This window comes from Astyanax mexicanus, chromosome 12 (genome assembly GCF_023375975.1).
Source record: "Astyanax mexicanus isolate ESR-SI-001 chromosome 12, AstMex3_surface, whole genome shotgun sequence".
In the NCBI taxonomy this organism is placed as follows: Eukaryota; Metazoa; Chordata; class Actinopteri; order Characiformes; family Acestrorhamphidae; genus Astyanax; species Astyanax mexicanus.
The window spans coordinates 25,935,998-25,958,735 of record NC_064419.1 but is presented as its reverse complement, the minus strand read 5'-3'; the positions used below and the strand labels follow the sequence as shown (position 1 = coordinate 25,958,735).

General features: G+C 36.2%; 1 protein-coding gene across 1 annotated transcript in view; it reads right to left on the bottom strand.

The window, feature by feature from the left end:
• The window catches only part of lgi3 (leucine-rich repeat LGI family, member 3), a 28,181-nt gene extending 5,834 nt beyond the window's left edge, over positions 1 to 22,347 (bottom strand). The window contains exons 1-7 of the mRNA XM_007235230.4: positions 21,701 to 22,347; positions 14,732 to 14,803; positions 10,230 to 10,301; positions 4,796 to 4,867; positions 2,944 to 3,015; positions 2,551 to 2,720; positions 1,894 to 2,058 (exon numbers count right to left, since the gene is read on the bottom strand). Coding sequence (XP_007235292.2) covers positions 1,894 to 2,058; positions 2,551 to 2,720; positions 2,944 to 3,015; positions 4,796 to 4,867; positions 10,230 to 10,301; positions 14,732 to 14,803; positions 21,701 to 21,924 — 847 coding nt within the window. The 5' untranslated portion in view covers positions 21,925 to 22,347. The remainder of the gene's footprint in view (positions 1 to 1,893; positions 2,059 to 2,550; positions 2,721 to 2,943; positions 3,016 to 4,795; positions 4,868 to 10,229; positions 10,302 to 14,731; positions 14,804 to 21,700) is intronic.
• Positions 22,348 to 22,738: the final 391 nt, after the last annotated feature.

The window sequence follows — 22,738 nt, the reverse complement described above, 5'->3', positions numbered from 1 at the left end:
TTTAGTACTGTGTTTTTCAGTTTGCAGCTACAGATTGTGAAATGGCAAACCCAGTGTGTCTGCCTGATTTAAAGGCAAACACTGCGTGAGAAATGCTACATACAGTACCTGACAGAAGATTGGACACCCCTCTTCTCATTCAATGTGTTTTCTTTATTTACATTTTTTTAGTGGTGTCAGTTGATTAAAAAAATTTATACGATTAATCACAACAAAATTCTGTGTTTTTCTTCAGAAGCTAATTTTTATAGTGGATATTTAAATATAAATAAAAGAATGAATGTAGGAAATGTAAAATGCAATTATATGTATATTAGTGGTGTCAATTAAAATAATAGTATATACTTGTATGTTTGATGGCAGATAAAATCAGTGTAGGGTGCTGGAATAAAGAAAGCATGATAAACTGGACTGTAAATGTCTTAGCTTGGTTGTGAGGCTTTCTAAATTCGAACTTAATTTGATGAGTAAAAAGATATCAGGGCAGGAAAGCGTGCGTGCGTGTGTGTGTGTGCGAGAGAGAGAGAGAGAGAGAGAGAGAGAGAGAGAGAGATATCTCTGACCGGGTTGAAGCTGGAGTGTTACTGCTGGACACCCTAAGCGCGCGCCGTCGTTCAGCCAAACAACAGATCAGTGCGTTGGGCGGGGGCTGGGCAGATTACGGCGGAAGTAGGGGTCAAATTAGGTGCCTTAATTAATTTGCGTTAAAAAAATAGTAATGTGTTACTGATTCCAAATTAACAGCGCGCGTTAACGCTTTAACGTTGACAGCCCTAGTTTTTTTTACATTGTAAATTTTATATTGAAGACATTAAAGTTATACAGTAACACACATGGAATTATTTTGTAAACAAAACGTGTTAAACAAACCAGAATATGTTTTATTTTTTAGGTGCTTCTACCACATTTAGCTTTGATAGCAGATTTGCACACTGGAATAGCCACCTGGAAAAGTGGACTTCATGTTGCTGCTACTTGCCTACTATCTTTATATTTTGTGTATTTATCTTGATATCTATTTTATTTTATATTATTAGCAATTTAACAATTAGCAATTAATAACAATTTATTTTTATATATTTTATATTAATTTATATTTTTATATTAATATTTATATTAATTATTTGCTGCTTTTCCTTCTCGCTGTGAAGCTCCAGCTCTTCCCAAATCACTTCAAATCACCATCTCAGTTTGGTAAGTCAGGTGATTTTGGTGATGTTAAATTTTAAACTACAATGTAGAAAGTCCAAATTCCTGATTAAAAGAGCAAATAATTGATACTGAACAATGTTTTGTTTTTTTTAATCATATTGCAGAATTTCTGCTGACATTAGGTGTAGTTCAGCAGCGGCACACTCCTTCTCCCTTCCCTCCACATACAGACCATGCCAGCAGAGAGTCAATGTCAACTGGCCAAAAAAACAGCAGATAAATGGCAGGTATAAGGACATTTTTACACTCTGCTCTCATAAATGAAACAAATTAAAGTGTTTAGCATCATTTAATATAAGTTTACTAGCTTTCCTACCTGAAAAAGACAAGCCGTAGCTTCAGGGCTAGCTGAGCTAACATTTAGCACATGCTTGTTTTTCCATGTTTTTTTTTAGTTTTACGCAAATATTGTAATATTGTTCAATAGCTTTTCAATAGTTACCAAGTAATCGTTAATCCAAGTAACAACTGAATAGTTAACCTATAGGGTTCAAGGACATGCCATGTAGATGCCATAGTTCACTATACTACACTGTTGTTCTCTTCTCAAGCATTCCAGAAGGTATTCTGCATTGATGACATTCAGTAATCAGTCATCCTACCATGCTAGCTTATAGACAGCAAAAGGGTAAAAGATGGGAAGTTGTGACAATATGTAAAATTTGAAAAATATTCACTCACATGTTATGTTGTAGTGGCTCTTGAATAACATGTTCACATGATCCCAGATAAAAACAGTGCAGATTCCTGTATTTGGCTGAGCGAACACCACATACAAGTCATCACTGAACTCGTAGGACTCCACAGACAGGGACTGGAATGGGTAAGTTTCATACACTGCAAAATCTGTACAAACAGAAGGGTCAATACCCAGCTCAATACAGCAACTCGCAATGAGAATAATGACCAAATGCACTGCATCCTAATAGCACCAGTGCCCAGACATTCACAAGTAATACATACAGAGTATGTTTAGCTAATGACAAATAATCCATATACATTGTATAAAATGATCCTGGCTAGATTTAATACACATTTTAAAAACTCTAAAACAGAACCATGTGGGATGCCGCGAAATGTATTGGTAAACTTGCGGGTTGCCAAATAATGTAATTATGGGATCTTTTTTGCAGTTAAACAAATAACCGTAAAAAAGATCTAGGGTTCAATTTGATCTGTTTAAGGGTTAAAAGTGATTTATTCTTAATTTGTTGTTCTGTATGCAGCTCTGTAGCACAATCTCATACTACAGTTTATTTAAAGCAGGAAGAGATTCTCCTATAGGCATACAGCCCTTCGCCTGAGGAAGTCCCAGAATAGCAGGATGTTCTTCCATACCCGCACTAATACAGTTGAAATCACGAGGCGTCAGGTCATGGATGCGTCGGCCCTGGAACTCAAAGGGACTGGCGCAGTAGATAGCTGGAACAGAGGTGTTGGTTTTCTCCATCCAGTCCACCAGCCACTTAATCTTACAGTCGCAGCGGAACGAGTTCCCTCGCAGGTCTCTGAGGAAAAGAGAGGAACAACTTGCTCCATTTACTGAAATAAGCCACAGTTCACAATTTATGGAATCAATATTTTCTATAATATAAAACTAACAGAGTTCGCAGATAAAAGTGTAGCATTATTCAATTTGACAGACCAGCTTTCAGATTAATTACAGGGAGGTTATAAAAACAATAAATATTAGATGTTGAGAGTAGAGTAGGGTAACACTTGTGCACTCACAGATCAGTAAGGATGTCCAGATGTTTGAAGAGTTCTCTGGGTAGAACCTGCAGGTTGTTGTTAGACAGAGATCTGCCAGAGATAAGAGAGATGCAATGATTTAATGTGACTGACTTATCTAAAAAACAGGCTGATTTCAAAAGTAAATATTTGTAGCTGTATATTTGCTAATGCCATTACATAAACCTTTATAAAATTGACAATTTGGAACTAAAAATGCACCTGCATCTGAAACACAAAGAAGTAACGTGTCTCCTTTATTACTTTAGACTTCCAGGGTATTTTTGCTTCTTGAGTTCAATAAATACAAAGTTAAAATGCAATTTTTAAAAGTTAAATTAATTTAAAAGAACACTTTTTTATTTTTTAAATAAACAGTGCCATCAGCTGCCGGCGTTCAGAGGGAGCAGAATTGGCCCTGCTCCCTCCGGGTGGGTAGATGGTGTTCTCTCCCCACATCACTCCTAGGGTGATGTCCACAGCACAGGGCGCCTGTGAGCTGATGTACCGAGTCTCCGCGCTTTCTCCAAAATGCGCTGACTTCACATGTATTGGAGGAAGCATGTGTTAGTCTTCACTCTCCTGCTGTGTTGGGGCATTACTAGTGATAGGGGGAGTCCTAATGAGTGGGTTGGGTAATTGTCCAAGTAAATTGGGGAGAAAATGGGAAAAATTAGAAATAAAATTATATAATTTAAATAAACAGTTAAGAAAAAAAATCACTCAAAGCACCAACAGGATGTAGTTTAGACTTAAATTTTGACATTTGTCATTAAAAAGCTAAATACCTTACTGTATACCAGAATAAAGTCCTAATTTGAACCTTTTCCCCCATTTTCACGTTTTTTTCTAATATACTGTAATTCTACCTCCATTATTTAAATGCAGCAGCTAGTGTAACCTCTGCTTATATTGTCACATTTTTATATCCCCACAGAATTAGGTTTTTAAAACGTTATTCAGCTCTATTTAAAAAATATGTGGTTATTGTAAAAGGGCTGGTTATGGGCGGGACCAATAACAGACTGTCAGCTCCGCTCCGCCCGTTCTGCAGTCTGTGACCGCGAGGCAGCCCTCAGGGGCGGGGTTATTCAAATGAGTAGGTTGCTATCCACAGTCTTTCTCCCTCCTCTGGTCTCTACTGTGCAGAATCGGGTTTCAGGATCGCCAACATGGCGGAAGATTTTGGCTTCATTTTCATTAAATGAATGGGAACGGAGACACGGCGTCCATCTTTTTTTACAGTCTCTGATACAGCCGACATTTGGTGTGATTTTGAGGATGCAACTCGGTTTTTAAATGTATCATTAATTTTCATGAAGAAATGAAGAAGCAAAGGCGAGCCATATAGTAACTTCACCATGTAGCCTTAACAGACTATTTTATATTTGTGACCAACAGGCTGCTTCATAGGACAGTCTTAGGAGGACCCACCCTAGTTCAACAGTCTAGGCTTTGGAATGCAGCTATAGTTTATATTGTCTATTTTGTTGTCTTGGTTGCATCTGGAGTAACTGATCAATCATGTATATTTGATTACCATCCCTTATCTTACACTAAATATTTATATTTCATTATTTAGCCATAGTTTCATAGTTAATGAGGTTGTAATTTGGTCATATACTCCGCTCCCAAGACGTTGGCCTATTATCAGTCCAGTGAATTTAATGCAGGGAAAAGCCTTACACAACTTTTGGATAATTTTCCACTGCTGGCATCACTGTGGTGCCTGCTCATAAGAGGCTCGGACCCGTTTCTCTGTAAAGATGCTTTGTGACGTGTTGTAAAAAGTGCTAGATAAACAAAATTGAATTGATTTAAATTGAATTGATAATGGTGGTGTGGTACATACAGATGCGTTAGTGATTTCAGTCCTCTGAAAGTGTGCTTGGACAGCGCCTGGATGTCATTATTCTCAATGAACCTGCAAGGCAGAAGAAAAAAGAGCTGAGTTAAAGGAATAAATCAGAGGAAGCGCAGCCTCATCAGTCACACGGCAGGATGGAGGGATATAATGAAGGAAGGCCAGGTTCAATAGGCTAATTTAGAAATTTAGGAATTAGAAATCAAAGAGCAGGATAGTGTTATAGGTGCTTTACTCGTTGTATGCATTTATTTGCTTTTTTTTCTTGTATTTAAAACGGGTGTAGATGTATTTTTTTCCAGGCCCTCCCCCTCTCCCCCTCCCCCCCCCTCTCTCTCTTACTCTTTCTGATGGATTCATGAGTCACTGTCTTGTGGAATTCAATTAAGATTGCATAATAGATTGAGGAATTGCATGTGTGCTCTACGTGTTCCATTAATCTTCTAAAACCTTTTAGCTTAATGACACTCGAGGTCGGTGCATCGCCTTCTCATTCCTCTCTCGCCTTCCCTCTCTCTCTCTCTCTCTCTCTGAGTGTCTTTCCCCACGTCCCCCTGCAGTCATTTCACTAGCTATGCATTGGAGAACGGACTGAAAACGCTCCCTGAATCTTAAGTTGGCTTTTAGCACTAAGCAGAAGATCTTGCTTACAAAGAGGCAGCAACACACACACACACACACACACACACAAATCTCTATATAAATGTTTGGTTAAAACCCTGCTGTACTTAGCAAATTTGAAAATACATGTTTATTGTTTTAAGGTTTAGCAAAACTAATTTAGCTAACAAGATCTCTTACTAATTAGCAACCTGCTAATTGCATCATTCTGCAAATCTCCACACACATTCCCAAAAATGTGGGGTTAAATAAAATTTTTACAAAATTCTGGCTAAATCACTGCTAATGCATTAAATCTTAGCTATGCATTACCCTTGCAGCTTTCAAACAAACCCACAGAAATTAAATTTTACCATATACAAATAATTTAATAAATTACTTATATTTGTTGACAACTTATGTAATTGTAAAAGACCCTATGAACTGAATTACCAAAATATATAATATAGTTATATAGGAAGTAAAATTATGGTCATGTGGGGATACATATTTATTCAGCATCTTAATTATTCTAATCAGTGACAAACCAGGTGACTGTTTATATTTTAAAAACATATACAGTGGCTGTTGTGCAAAACTTCTCTCCAAAAATCCCCCAAATTTTACAGAAAAAAATTACATTTAATGGAAGTTAATGTAAAATTATTTAATTCCAAGTCATTTTGGAACATTTTAATTTGTCCACTCATTATGAAATTCTGACACCATGTAAAGAGCATATTTCAGATTCAATTTAAACAGAAAATGTCTGCATGCAATGTTGAACATTGACATACTAGAAACATATTTTGTGGGCCCTGTTGTAGCGATCTGTAACGCACCAGTCAGTTGCACATCGTGCAGCTTGATTTAGGGTGTGTCGGCATGTCTTTGGTATCGTGAGGGTGCAAAAAATACACCTTGCACAAAGGTGTGTACTAATTCTGTCAATTAATCAAGGGACGTGAAATAATCAATCACTGTGCCAGTTATCATTTCACTTTAAGAGCCAGGCACACTCTGACTTGTTAGGATCTTAACAATTGCAATTTTGTGCGTCCCAGCAGAGGATGCTGACCTGCGCGTTAACACTGTAAACGTACGCCAGCAGCTCAATTAAGGTAAGAGAAATGTACGCACGGCACTCCTGCATGGCTATAATAGGATTGGGCGGCTGCCTGTTGACTGTTGTCAGGGTTTTAATCAGTCAGTGGTGCACCTGTATTTCTGACTGCCAAAATAGAAACATCATAGAAATTTACCTGAACACACCTCACTTCCAGACCACCAAACCTATCAGTGTAGATTTATTCCTAAACCCTGACTCTATTTTACCAATGCGGGCTCAAGGTGTGAAAATAGACTGTTGATGAGGTGTAAGATAGCAAGAAGCATTGTGACTTTCCATGCACAGGGTGTACGAATGGGCCCTGAATGTTGAACTGAACTTTAAATGTTCTGAGTTAACTGAACTCCTTAAAAACAAGTTGTCCAGGTAACTTACTATTTTAAATTCAATTAACTTTTTTGAGTTATGCATTGTATTTTTTTGGTGTTTTAGTTCTATTTTCCTCTCAGTTACTAAAGGAAGTTCTGGACAGAGCTAATAAAGTAAAGTGAATGGTGGAGTCTATTTTTAGGGGTGTTTTTAGCAGCACTAAGCGAGTTTATCATGCACTTACCGCCTGGAGGAACGGACTTGGACTTTAGCTTATTACCACAATTCCACGAGTCTTCTTTAAACTGATCTAACGAGAAGTGAGCGAGTGAATGCAGCCTCAGCTGAACAGGAGGCTTAGTCACACAGCTCTACTCCTGCTGCGCTGCTGCTGCTGCCTCAGGACTGCCGAAAGCTAACGTTCATTAGCATTTCAATCTATCCATGAATCTCATCCACTGTCTGTATACATTCATATGCAAAAGTTAGGACACTCCTAGTGCTTTTTGTTTTGCTGTATATGAAATTTAACACATAAATAACAAAAAAAATATTTATGCTTCTTTTATAAAAGGGTTGGTAACACAAAATTTGAACACATAAACTGCCCCTTACACTGTGTCTTGATGAGTGGACCTTTTGACAAGCCACTTAAAAAATCTAAAATATATCCCCACCAAAACTAGAGAACTAGAGACTAGAGAAACACACAGCCACCTTTAAAATCCATGCTGTTGCTGATTTCTTTCACTGATTTGGCCACCTGCCACCCCAATCAGCTTTATAAGAGGAGGAAAAAAAACTCTCAACTTTTAGTGGAAGTAAAGTTGCATTTTAGTTGGATAATTTATCAATACAATATTAATCTATATAAAAAATAACTTCCACAACTACCAGATTCAGAATATGTCAATGTTCAAAATGTAAAAATGTAAGAAAAGGGAGATACACATTTCTAAATGTGTGTCTTATTTGCTTCATTCTCTTGGATTAGAGCAAAATAACCTCCTTTTTTGTTTAAGATAAAAGACCAAAAGTATAAACAAAAGGATTTTCCTACTGGCGTCCATTTCCACCTGACCAAAAAACACTCGAATGCATGTCAAGTTGTAATTACGACCTCTAACCTCGCTAGTAGGAATTTCCAAAGAGATCTTGAAGGCAGCGTAAGAAATTATTGTGTTAAGTTGCAGTTTTACAGAATCAGTACCTTTTTCACAAAGGCCTCAATTAAATCCACCAAAACCCCTTTTAAAAATCAGTGTTCCTGGGAGAAAAGGAAATCATACATTTTTTGTTGCATTTGGCAGACACCTGACTCTGTGACAACTTACACTCTAAAAAACAGAGGTACGATGAGTACTTTTTTGTACTCAAAGGTAATTCTTTAAAATTGTACCCTCAAAGGTACAATACTAGTCTTTACAGGGTCAGATGTGTTCCCTCTGAAGTACAAAGTAACTTCTAACAGCAATAAGTACAAATTTGTACCATTTAACCAGTGAAAGAGTACATTCAGTATTCTGCATCACTGTACTAATAAACAATATATATTTTAATTGCACATTTTTTATTTGAAAGCCAGACAATTTTGGATCATCAAGTTTTTGAGCCATATTTAGTTGATGATGATGTTTATAATGTTTATAATCTTTAGTGGCACAAAAACCATGGGAACAAAAAGGACTTTCACTGAAAGGTACTCATACCTGTCAAGTTTTAGATTTAAAAATAAGGGATATTTTCCTCTGTCCGCTTAAAGCCGTCCCACCAGCCCAACTAAGGTTCAGTATCCCTTACATTTTAAGACAGGTTTACAAAAATTCTAAAATAACCACAAGTGAACCACTTCTACTACACTTCTACACACTACAATTAGATTATCAGAATCTGAAAGGTTGTGGACATTCCTACATATGTCATTCTTTTAATACAGCCAAATTAAAAATCCTTTTCTTTTTTAAAAAAAATAAGATTTCATGTCTTTTTTGTAATAAATGCACTCTTTTATATGATATATTTTTTATTTATTTAATGGATTTAAAATTGAACAAAGGGTGCACAAATTCTGCAAAATGACTGTTGGTGACCTAAACATAGTATCATGAGCTTTTACTAAAAGGACATGGACCAGATATGTTTCATCAGTAAAAATTTGTCCTAAGGGGCCTACACAATAATTTTTAATTAATACTTCTTTCTTTTGATCACTCCACCCCTGATCAGTTCAGTTAATTTCGGTCCTCTCCACATTTCTAGTTAAACTGAGTCACAAGCTGTAAATTTGTTTATTTTAAAAGGTTTAATCTGTGTGTTTTATTTCGGAGACGAGTATTTTTAAACAGCTATCAGAAAAATCTCATCACAGTTTACATGATTAGCCTACCGTTACCTTTCTTTAAGAAAAATCGCTGTATATCCAGATCTGTTTTAACATCAGCAGCTCCAACTGCGACGGGGGGCTTCCCCACACTGACCCTCCTTTGCAAGCTGTTTCTCCTGAAAGGCGGGACTTTCTCCTTGAACCGGCTCCACGATTGGTTAAGAGACACAGAGCGGTCAGTGCCATGTCTCCTCAATAATATATATTTTTTTATTTTAATATAATACGGGAAATTTACGGGAAAATACTAATACGGGAGGACGGCGGAAAAGAGGAGTAAAATACGGTAGTTTCCCGGTCAAAACGGGAGACTTGACAGGTATGGGTACTTTTTTGTACCTCAATATAAGGTACAGCCCCAGCGACAAGCTTTGTACTCTTTTAAGTACAAATCTGTACTTCCTTTTCTTAGTGTGTACCCTAAAGACTTTATATTATATATACGTTTAATTTATGTATAAAAGATACTGAAGGCCATATATTTTTTGTTCCATTTAAGGAACAAACACAGTCTGCTCCCCTCTTACTAACACTGTCTCCAGCTACTGGTTAAAAGCCCTGGCTTCCTTCTCTCTTTATTCACTGAAGGCCGAGAGACGTACAGAGATAACACGGCCGTACCCTGGCACTCCGGAGGCTCATCCACGTAGTAATGTTCTTCATCAATTAGGAAAATGGCTGAATCAGCATTCTGAGTGAATGGAGGAAAGTGCCGTAGAGGAGGAGAAAGGTACGCAGATCAATAGCACTCTACCACAGCTGCCAAAACAACACACAGCCAGACCACCGCTCTCTTTCTGCTGAGCCCCCAGTGAGCCAGAAGAAAGAATATGAAGATTGGATGGTTTTTATTATTTGAGCAAAATTCATTGCTGCTCTTCACTTTCTTTCATTTTTGGCCCTTTTGAAGGGAGTGCAGGTTAAATGATTCTTTTATGTGAGCAGAATCCATTGGTACAAGATATTGCCTTTTATTTTTAGGCAGCAAAGTACATACTCACAGATACTGCAGATGGGAGAGGCCAGCGAACGCATTATCGGCAATCAGGGAGAATGTGTTGGAGTTCAGGAGCCTGTTAAAGAAAGGAAGAAACAGAGAGACTGCATTGTTCATGTAGAAAAAAATATACATACTGATATTTTTTATTGTTTGTGTTTATGGAGACAGATTTACCATCTACTTAACAATGAGTACACTGTATAAAACTGTGCAGCTAAACCTTGAGCAATACATATTGTTCAAAAATGTAAATTGTGCCGAACCTAAAAAACATTATTTACAATTCTCAAAATGTACACAAACAATGAATTAATTAATGAATTAATGAATGAATCAATGAATCAATGAAAAAATAAATAACGTCTTGAACTCATATGCATGGCAAAGGTAAAGGTATATGGCTTAAATCAAATCTGTGTCTCCCCCATCTCTTTGTTTACTGTTTATTTAAAATTTTAGGTTAGAAGACACCAAAAATGTTAAATAGATGAAAATGAAGCGCTGAGCATTTGCTGGGTTTTATACTTATGATCTTCTCACAGCAAAAGAACAGCAGTTAGACCGTAGGGCCACTTTCTTGAGTATAACTTTCTGTAACTTTCTTGGATAGATACATAGATATTTACCTTGTTTTACAGCTCAAATGTGGTGTGACTAAATGTCTGATGCCAGGAAAGAGGAGATCATAAGTTTAAACCCCTCAAAACCACAGCCTAGAATGAGAGAATAGGAAGACTTCCTCCATGTTATGGTAAAGTCCTAAATATATATAAGTTTTCCTCCACATTAATATGTGGAAAGTCATGTTTTTGGTTTATGTATGCATGAGGCAGGGTACAGCACACTCTTTGTTTTAAAATAGTTTTGACATGTTGGGCAATAAATTTTTTATTTTGAGGAGTGCCTATACCAGTATAAATGAACATATGGATGCAGTATAGTAAAAGAAAACTAATCTTTGAACCTGTGTTTAAATATATTTTTTTCTATTATTTTAACCCTTGTGTGGTGTTCATATTTTTGTTACTCGTTTACTTTGTTACTTGTATTTAATTCAGCAAAATTAAGCAATTTTACATTAAAATGCTTTACACATGCTTGCTTCACCTAAATTGCAAGCAATATAAACAGCTTACATGGTTAATATTTGCCCTTCACCTTTCTTATGTTACATTTCTTTCAAAAAGTGCTACTCTTTTTTTATTAGTTTTTTTAATAAAATGTAAAAGAAAATGAATTAAACTCAAGATAGAGTAGAATATTTGTTTAGTTTTAAATTTACAAATGAAGCAATGTTTATTAGCCCTTGGCCAAACATACTGTATGTAATATAAATGGTTGGGGGGGGGGGGGGGGGTGTACAGTGTGTGTTTATCGAAAATGTGTTTTGATATATGTTTCTCACAAAAAATGAGCCAATGCCAATGAGTTTGAGTTAGAAAAAATATATTTTTAGTATCATTTGATGAAAAATGAAAACGGGTCCCACAGACCCGAACACCACACAAGGGTTAAACTTGCAAACTTGTGACTAAGGTGCAAATTTTGTGCAACTTTTAAAAATAGCTTTGCAAAAAGTTATTTATAGTCAGTTGGTTCTGCCTTTGGAGTCTTGCTCTCTTACTAAAGTAATATTTTTACTTTTATTTTACTTTGAGTGTCTTCATTTCAACTCAACTATATGATTTAGACAAATTTTTCACCACTTACCCTTAAGCAAAGTGTTAATGAAGTAATCAGAATGTTGGGAGTTCCAACACCACACACTAAGAAAAGTAAATACAGATTTGTACTTAAAAGAGTATAAAACTTGTCGCTGGGGCTGTACCTTATATTGAGGTACAAAAAAGTACCTTTCAGTGAAAGTCCTTTTTTGTACCCATGGTTTTTGTGCCAGTAAAGATTATAAAGATTATAAACATTATCATCAACTGAATATGGCTCAAAAACTTGATGATCCAAAATTGTCTGGCTTTCAAAAAAAAAAAACATGTGCAATTAAAGTATATATAGTTTATTAGTACAGTGATACAGAATACTGAATGTACCCTTTGGCTGGTTAAATGGTACAAATCTGTACTTATTGCTGTTAGAAATTACTTTGTACTTCAGAGGGAACAAATCTGACCCCGTAAAGACTAATATTGTACCTTTGAGGGTACAATTATGAAGAGTGTACCTTTGAGTACAAAAAAGTACTCATATCGTACCTCTGTCTCATGCTACTCCACTCTGTTTAAGTATTTTTTTGTAATACACAGATATTAAGCCCATTTTTACTTGTGTCACATTTGAAGCTACAAGCGTTCATATGATAGCTGTGGAATTCTAATGCTGTTTTATTGTATATATCTGCAGTATCTGCAGACTCATGGGACAGGTTGTAGAGGCTCTCTGCACTAAAAGCACATAAATGTAACTACTGATGTCTTATTACTTCAAATAAACGTCCATCAGATTTACTGAAGTGAATTCACTCTCTCAGTCACACACACACACACACACACACACACACACACACACACGCACGCACACCCACAGCTGGGACAGAGCAGCTATTGTTGGTAAGTGTGAGAAGTGTGTAAGCGCAGGCTGCTGGCTGTGTGGACTGCAGCAGTGACGCTGACCCTGTCACTGATACACACCAAGCTGCACACTGTGTTCCATTGCTTACAGACACACACACACACTCGGGAATACACACACACACACACCTGCTCTGAGACAAACTGCTGATGTAATGTAGTTTTGACTGTTTTAACTTCTCTTTTCAAGAGGAGTGTTTATAATCAGGGACTATTGTAGATGTTTTAAAGGGCATATAATTTTTTTCTGGGAATGTTGACCCATCACTGTTGTTTATGTGAATGTGTTTTTAAGACTGATATGACTTGCTGGTCTGGGTTGCATCTGTTTCAAAAATCAGTGTGCACTAAAAAAGAACTATAAAAGTGAACATCAGCTGCTCCTCATGGATGACTAGATGATATGAAAGGCTGAAATGCAATTACTATTTTACTGCTATTGTACTACTTAACAAAATGTTAAAAAAAATAAAATGCAAAGAAAAAAAAATCCGTATAACATTACTAACAAAAAAAGTCAAAACAATGCAGAAAAATATTCATCATATATATATTAGCAATATATAAAAAAATACAAACAATAATACAGAGAAAATGAATAAATTTAACAAAAATGTAATAAAATATTATATTACTTTAAAAAAAATTCAATTAAAATACTTCAAAGAAAATGAGCAAATTCACTGATGAAATACCAAGAAAATATTTTTGTGACAATGTCGAGAATATAATATTTTTATTTATTTTAATGAGATTTTGACCATACATTGAAATTACTAAGAAAATTAGATCTGATACAAAATATCAAGATAAGAAGTCAATCATTTTGTCAGGCCTGGCGCTGAATGTGCACCTGTCTTCCCTGCACTTAGCTTTGCACCTGACTATGTTACCCAGAATGCACTTTACCATGACATCACACACTCACATGATCACATTACTCTGCACACTGCACCTCCAGGAAGCCAATCACTGGGATTCTAATCACCTGTAAAACTCAGTATTTAGGACTGTTCAGAACATTTAATCAGTGTTGAGTATTGTTTTGGTTTGTCCTGCATCGTGTTCTTTACTGCTCTTATTAATGATCATTTTTGAACATTTTTCTGTGTACTTGACTCTGCTTTCTTGCCTGTGCTTTGTTGCTAATTGCCTGTGTTTTGACCCTGGATTGTTCATCACGTTTGGTATGTTATTTTCTGTTGGCTCCTGTTTCTAACTTGCATCTGCAACTATTTAAGTTTTTCCAGTTCCACTTTAAAATAAGACTACCTTTATAAAGGGTTTATAAATGGTTTACAATGAGTTTATTAATGGTTACTAAATAGGTAGTAAATGCCTTAAAATCATTAATAATCCGTTATAACACATACGTAGAAAGGGCAACAATGACCTGTTGTTTGCCAAATAGTGAACCCATATCCATCTATATTGTTGCCATTTCTAATTATGTTTTATAACTGATTATTAATGATTTTAAGGCATTTACAACCTAATTAGTAACCATTAATAAACTAACTGTAAACCATTTATAAACCCTTTATAAAGGTAGTCTTATTTTAAAGTGGTACCGTTTTCCTGATCATGACATATTTTTATAAAATGATGAAAATGTCTCATATTATTTAGAAAAAACATTACAAACTTTTGATATTATCTGCACAGAATATGCATCGATAAAATATTGCAAAAAAAGAAATTAAGCTATTGTTTTTATTTTATTTTTTTAATTTTTTATTTTGGCAAAATATCTGGAAAATATCTAGATTGTTTTAAATACTATATTATTTGAAGACAATATAAAGCTTCTGTAGGTGACTTTAGGGAAGTTGTGACCACAGCTTAGTTTCTATAAATAGACTGGAGAATGAAAAAGCATGCATAAAGGTGTGCTGTGTGAGCTGAATGGTGTACTCACAGAAACTGCAGCAGGTGGAGGTGAGAGAAAGCTCCCTCTGGGATTTCAGTGAAGGCAGCGTTCACCATGGTCCTACAAACAAAAAGAGCTTCTATTAACAAACCTGAAAAATATTAAGGGGCAACATGGAAATACAGGGGAAAAAAAACAGAAAAAGCTGAGATAAATTAGCAAAGCAAGTTTAAATGGACTTTAATGAACGTTTAGTTAGCAGGAGCAATAGAGGACTAGTTGAGGACTAAAGAAAGGTAAGGAAGAAAGGAAGGGAAATTAAAACCCTTGTTTGACTGTAAAATAACTCTTTTTTATTAATCCTAAGTGGTTGTGGTCTAAACATACAAAAAAATCATAATGCACTACCTTAAAAGACTTAAGATTTAGATGTTGCAATGGCCCTTAGAGTCCCCTGACTAAACAAACAGCAGTGCAGTGAAAAGGCCCAAGAATTTGAGCTTTAGCTATCATTTTCACATTGCTTAGCTGTTCACAGTAACACCACACTCATCATCAAAAACAGTAGTTGCAACCAGATAAATCAGCTGACACGAATTAAACGCTAGGCTGTGCATTTGATCTAAGCAAGAATAGGTCTTATCGTTGTGCCTGACTGACTATAAAGCATCGTCACAATGCCCACGCTTTGTATTCTGACTAACTGCTGTTGTGACGTCTTTGAAAAATATTTTAAAACTCTACTCAGTGCTACTCAGTGATAAATCTCTTGCATCCGGACTGCAACTGTGAGTTTTTAGGCTTTCTGGGTCATGTAACATCGCGTTCAGTAGCTCCTCCATTTCCACTAGCTGTTGTGTTTAAGTGTTTAGGAACGCACACCCAAAGTGTAATTACGGTGTGCAGCAGAGGACAAATAGCTATTTTATTAAACGCACGGTGACGAAACTCAGAGATGTGCATCCGGACCGGACTAAAATTACTGAAGGACTGCGGAGTTCAATGAAAAACAGTAGGTTATTCAGCCTGTAATTTTTTAAGAGTGTTGATCCCTGCCCAGTTGATCAACACTCGACCTTTAAAACGTAAAATCTTCAGTAACTGCATGAAAATATTAATGTTATTGCATGGGATGGATTATCACAGGATTACGAATCACTACAACTCTACATCAACATCTCTACAATGTTGCTTTAACATATTGAAAGACACTACTTCTGTATGTGTAGCTCAATAAATTTGTCCATATCAGTTTAAATTTTGAATCATTTATTCTTTCTGGTAACTGTTCTCTTCCTTTCATATAAAATTACAATTTGGCACAACTATTTTTTTTGATGATGAGTGCATTTTGACCGAGGGTGCCCAAACTTTTGAAACCTGTAGTTGTGCAAGAACTGCACATCTTCCATTGAGAAATACCATTCCTGCAGTTAAGCGCCCTCATGATCTATATATTGAGCTATTCTACGAGGCCCTCCCCCTTAAGTAATTACTTTCCGGACCTGGACACATCTTATGCTGCTTTCTCATTTTGATGAAGGATTAAATCCGTTGAAAGTAGGACACAATCTCTCTTTCCTTACACTTTCAATTCTTCTCTTCGTGAAAAACCAGGACACCTTCACCCTGTGAGGCTTTATAGATCAGTAATAATATCAGACCTTCACTGGACTGAATGTGAAGCACGTCTGATTCCTGTAAAGATTACACAGTATATGTGCTGGAGCTTACACAGTAACACAGTCATTCCGCATGATATTGTTGGGCACAGTGGGCCTTATCTCGAACTTGTGAGCTCTAGATAAGCAATAGACTTTTTTTATTAATAATCTATAGATTATTTACAAATGTCTAATCTGTTTTGCCTGTCACCACATTTTGATTTTTGCCTTGTTCTGCAATTATAGATTGTGCCTTTGTTTCGTTTTTTCTTTCTAGAATAAGCATTTAATGAAGTATTTATATCAGCAAGTTACATTATCTTATTGCAAACATATGTACCATAAGTGACACTAGTAAGGAACAGGGGTGTCGGCATGTTTCCCTTCTAATTTAGAAGGTCTCACCTCTGGGTGGTGGGTAACTAAGTTAAGCAAAGCTAAGCTAAGTAAACAAAACTGTAATTCTTAAAAAAAAAAACAGTTTCAAACAAGTGCTGGATGTTAATCTACACAGATTTCTCTCCTTGAGTGAGTAGGCTGGGTGCAACAGCATTAGCATTAGCACCTAACTGCTAGTAAATGCCGCCCAACAGTGCTACACTGAGGAACCCTGAGTTTTTTGGTAAACCAGGGCAATATTAACTAGCGGTTCATCCCACATAGCTTGTTTAAGCACTTAGAAATGTGTTGTGAGTTATTTTAATGTTTAAAATGTCAGGTTTAACACCTGTGTTGTTTAAATGAAGTAATAAAAGGTAGGATAAACATTGTATACTATAATATATAATCATGGCAAAAAAAAATCTAAATTTTGCCTTTTCTTCCTTATTTTTTTAAGTAATAAGAATCAGGAAGTTATAATTCTGAAATGAATTATAATTTAAAAACAAACTAAACACTTACAATAGAAATTATATAACCTAATAAAAAATAAATGCATTTTTGGACCAGACAGCCACATGAGCTGATAAGATTACAGTCCTGGCAGATCTTCTTTTCCTCTGCTATGTGATACATTATAGACAAGCAGGCATAAACTAACAAAAGGAATGAAGTCAAGCTTTCACTAAAACGCAATTATTCATGCAATCTGAGAGTTCAGTCTGGGTAACCTGCTGAGAGGGAGTTTTCGGTGGCCTATCCGCAGTCCTATCTATACATAAATACACGGGCACACACACACACACCAACTGTGGACCGGATGAATAAAATATGTCACACTAAATGTGTGGTGCAGTAATGAAGATCTGCTAATGATGTTTCTGCGACGGTGATGAACAAGCTGTTCTCTCCTTACCACAGTGGTAATTTTACACCTGTAGTTGTGAAACGTATATAAACATGTTAATGAGCTAATGCAAGTACACACACACACAGACTCTTCTCCAAACACTGTTCTCTTTAGGGAACCAAAAGTAGTTGGGGAGACTGCAGCTGCAACTCACCATTGGCTATAGGTTATCTTTAGATTGCTAAAAAGCTAACCATTTTTAACACAATCATTTGATAATGTATTATGTAATAATGTATTTCTCCTGATGTATAATAAGTCTGGGCTACAGTAGTATTTGTTGTAGGTTTTTTATGTGTTTTGGGTTGATTATTAGCCTAAGTGTCAAGCTAGCAATTACAGTAATGCCGATGTATGAGTATAAAAGTAATAAAAGATTGTGAAATTAAGTAATTTGAAATTTAAAGCTCAGCAAATAAAATTTTATGGTTTTGATATATTGACTGAAGGAAAAACATCTAAAAGGAGGTCTCCATCCCTGTAGTTTGTTATAGACAGCAATGAAGTCAGATGGAAATATACATTTTGCTGCCAATAGAAAAATACTTTCTAAAACCTCGTCAGTGGTGGACTCCTGCACCATGTGGAACCGCCTCCATTCTAAAGGGGGTGTGGCTAATATTAAAAACGTAAATGGATGGATTAGATGCTATAAGCTTTTTTAAATGTACTTAATCCCATTGTGAGGGCACCTATAAGGCACCATATCACATTTAATCCTATAGGAGAACCTAAAGGATTCAGCCACACATACCATTTTCTCTACTGGAAATGTCACCCTTTGGAAAGTAGCATAGAAGCTACTTGATAACGTCACTGTTTACTAATTATAAACATCACTCACAGATTGGCACTCATTAGGACAAATTTTCAATGTTTCTTGATCTAGAAGCACATCATCGTTATCTGTTTTGAGAAGGTCCACCCTAGCAGCTACTCTAACACTTTTTTTGCACATATGGAACAAATATCATATTATCATATCAAACAGCAGCACTTTTTTCTCTCATTAATTCAGCGATGAATTCATCTCAGAAAACAGTTAGCATTAGTGCTAACACACTCCAAGCATACTGCTGAGTTCAGCTATTAGCTATGAGATAATAGCTGCAGCTAAAGTCTCGAGTGAACATTAGTCATAATCCACATTGATCAAACCATGAAACCTATTAATCTAACCAGCACAGTGCCATTCAAACATCAGCAATTAATTCAGCTTGGAAAACAGTTAGCATATCATGTTAGCCATTAGCCATCATGGATAATTCACCAAGGCTAGATCGTATTAATTCTAGTATGTATAGTTAAACAAATATGGAACGTCCATTTCTTTTAATTTTATTTGGACTTCACCAAGTAACCGTTCACCAAAATATGTCCATTTATTTAATTGCTGTTAATTCTTGCCTCCCATTTATAGCAGGGCTGGTGTATTTTATTATTACACTTAAACATATTTTTTATTTTATTGTAAAACACGTGTTGCTATTTAATCTTTAAGACAATTGACAAGTCCAGAATCTCCTGATAATCAGCACTGCCAAGTGGGATCAAACTTTCAAAAATCAAACTTTAAAAAATTGTCTTTGGGTTGTAAGATATATACTGCATTTACAGCCCCTGTTTCTGACAGGTCTATGCGAGTTATTAATTCATTCATTTATTAATGAATTAATTAATTAATTAATTTGTCATCAGCTAAAATGCATTTGTATTAAATTGTACAATGTAAAATACTTTCTTAGCAAACAAAAAGATAAATGAATTAATCATAGAGTATGTATTTTTTTATTTACTTAACAGCATTAGTGCAAGCTAATCATTATTAGACTATCCTTCATCCAATCTCCCTTCCAAATAGCAATGCATATATATATATATATATATATATATATATATATATATATATATATATATATATATATATATATATATATATATATGAAGCAGTGTGTAAGAGTGGTGGAGGAAAATATTTAAAGGTGCATAAAAACTGTGATTAAAAAACAGGGTTATTCCACCAAATATTGATTTCTAAACTCTTAAAACTTTATGAATATGAACTTGTTTTCTTTGCATTATTTGAGGTCTGAAAGCTCTGCATATTTTCTTGATATTTCAGCCATTTCTCATTTTCTGCAAATAAATGCTTTAAATTATAATCATTTTATTTGGAATTTGGGAGAAATATGGTTCGTTGTTTATAGAACAAAACTCAACAATGTTCATTTTACTCAAACATATACCTATAAATAGCAAAATCAGAGAAACCGATTCAGAAACTAAAGTGGTCTCTTAATTTTTGTCAGAGCTGTATATATATGGAGCTCAAGAAGATGCAATCTCAAAGCATATCTTGTTTGATTGACAGCAGATGATGTACATGTTTTTAACAAATTATTGGTAGGCAGGCTCAGAGGGAGAGAGAGGGGGTAGGGGGTAGATGAGGGTACACATACTGAGACTGTCTAATCTTTTATTAGCCAGGCAGAGCTGACCTCATCTATCCAGTCTGTTCAACCACACAAGAGAGTGAGACGGAGATGGAGGGAGTGTGAGATTCTCCATCTGTTCTCCGCTGCCATCCATCTGACAAACAATACTCACTAATTACAGTGCATGTTGGAGAAGCATTAAACTAAGCAAATTGAGTCATAGATATTTAAGCAACACGCTCATTCTGGAGTCCAGAACAAAGTATATCAGAGCAACACTAAATTAGACAAACCACTTAAGCACACTGCGTAATAACCCAGCTTTTAGTGCTGCTGGAAAATACAGTACACTCCAATCTGAAGGCACGTGCCATTGAGAAGCACCACATGGATGATTATAGCTTATACATAGATGAGAAAAGAAAAAAAGCTATTTTTTACAGTTACTTTCTCCTGCAAATCCAAAAGGGCCATCATCCACCAGTTGACACATTAGCTGTTATATTTAACAGCAGGCATTTGCAAACCAGGGATGCCTGACATACCTTCATTGTAGAATTGTTTTTCCTTTTGCTAAGATAGTTGTCATTTTGGAGATACAAGGTTTGTTTGTGAAAATAATAAAAATATAATATAATATTGCTAGCTTTCATCTTTTGTGTATGGGGCAGGTACTGTGCTGGGAGTTGTAGCTAGATGGTGAAAAAAATGGCAATGTATTAGAAAAATAGAATTTCTCATAGATTTGGATACCAATCTTCTGATACCAGTATAATATACATTTTCTGATATCAATCCGATATCAATCTTTTGGCACCATTTTGATATCAATCTTCTGATATCAATGTAATAGCAATATAATATCAATCTCCTGACATCAATATAGTATCAACTTCTGATTTCAATCTTCTGATAACAATATGATATCAATATGATATAAATTTGCATGTTCATTTCTTCCTTAATGAAACTGTAATTAAGTATGAGATCTGAAATGTGTGGTTGCCAGAAACCAGTTGTTAGAACTTATATTTTGTTCCATGTTTACTACAGTTTGGGAACAAAAAATATAACTTTTGCTTTAACAGACACGCAGATTTGCTCATTCACTCATTCATTTTGTTAGAAGTTGGCACATGGTTAATATATATTTTTTTCACTAGTTAATTGCCAGATGCGTCCCATATTTGGGCATATACATTAATATATTAGTCATATAAACATGAATTGTGAGTTCGTTTTGATTTATATGCTGAATGAACAAATAAATGTGGCAGAACTTGAATTTATATTATTAAATTAAGCAAAAGAGCCCTTCCAATGAATAAGCATATGTCAAACATTTCTCTGGTTATTTTACTATAGTACGCTGTTTTTTAACATGAATAGTGAAGAGATGAGATCAGAAAAAAAATTAATTCTTTTAATGCAAAAAAAAGTTGCCTACATTTCTTTTATTAGATAAGAAAGAATAACTGATTTAAATAACCAGTAAGAAACTCTAGGTCAGCTTCAGTACAGCTTTACAGACAGACAGACAGTGATAATAATGATGATGATGTAGTGATGGGCTAGCAGGCAGCACAGCAAGACAGCAGGACAGACAGGTGTGTGTGTGTGTACTTACAGTGAGATGATTCCAGGTGGGAAGCTCTTGGGGATGGCTTTGGTGTCCACGCAGAAGGCGCTGTCCTTGGTGCAGGAGCAGGTGGGTGGGCAGCGGGGGATTTTGGGTGCCCGGCGCCCCTCAGCCGTGCTCAGAGCGCACAGCAGCAGCAGGCAGAGAGAGGTGACCACCGGCACAGTCCAGCCAGGCCACCTCAGAACCCTCCGGGGTCCGGCTTCAGACATGGTCCCCTGTTTCCTTCAGCTGAGTCTTATTGTGGAGTGGCAGAGGGGGGCTTTCTTGAGAGAATGTATGTGGTGGGTTATGGAGAGAGAGAAAAGGTGACAGTGTGTGGGGGAGAGAGAGATAGAGGGAGATAGAGTGAGAAAGAATGAAAGATGGAGAGAGATAGAGAAAGAGAGAGACTGTAATGGTATGTATAGGTAAGAAAATGAGACACATAGATCACAGACACAGCTAGAAAGAGCAGTCACTGCTTCTTCCTTAGTGCTCCCTGAATGAGTGGGTTGTGTGTGTCTGTGGGTATGTGTGAGAGACAGTGTGTGTGTGTGTGTGTGTGTAAGTGAGAGAGAGAGAGAGAGAGAGAGAGAGAGAGAGAGTGTGTGCTCTGCAGCACCACCGGATCTCGCTGTTCGCACTCTCAGTGGTGCAGCTGTCTTAGCAGAGACTGCAGGACGGTGTGTGAGCCAGCTATTACACACACACACACACACACACACACACACACACACACACACACACACACACACACACACACACACACACACACACACACACACACTCCTCAAGACCTGTGCACAGCAATGCTGAAGCTGAATTATTAACCAGCACGGACCAACACTTTAAGCAGAAGGGTGGGACAGGGGGGGAGGATGGGTGCCTGAAGAGTAAAAGATGAACCATCCAGCAGACTGACATAGACTTTTAGAGGATGAATGTGATTGGTTGATGGACTAGCCAGTAGAAAATCACTTGTCTGTACTAATCTAAATGCATTGCAATCAAATCCTCACAGCAATGTTCCTCGTAGAACAAAAT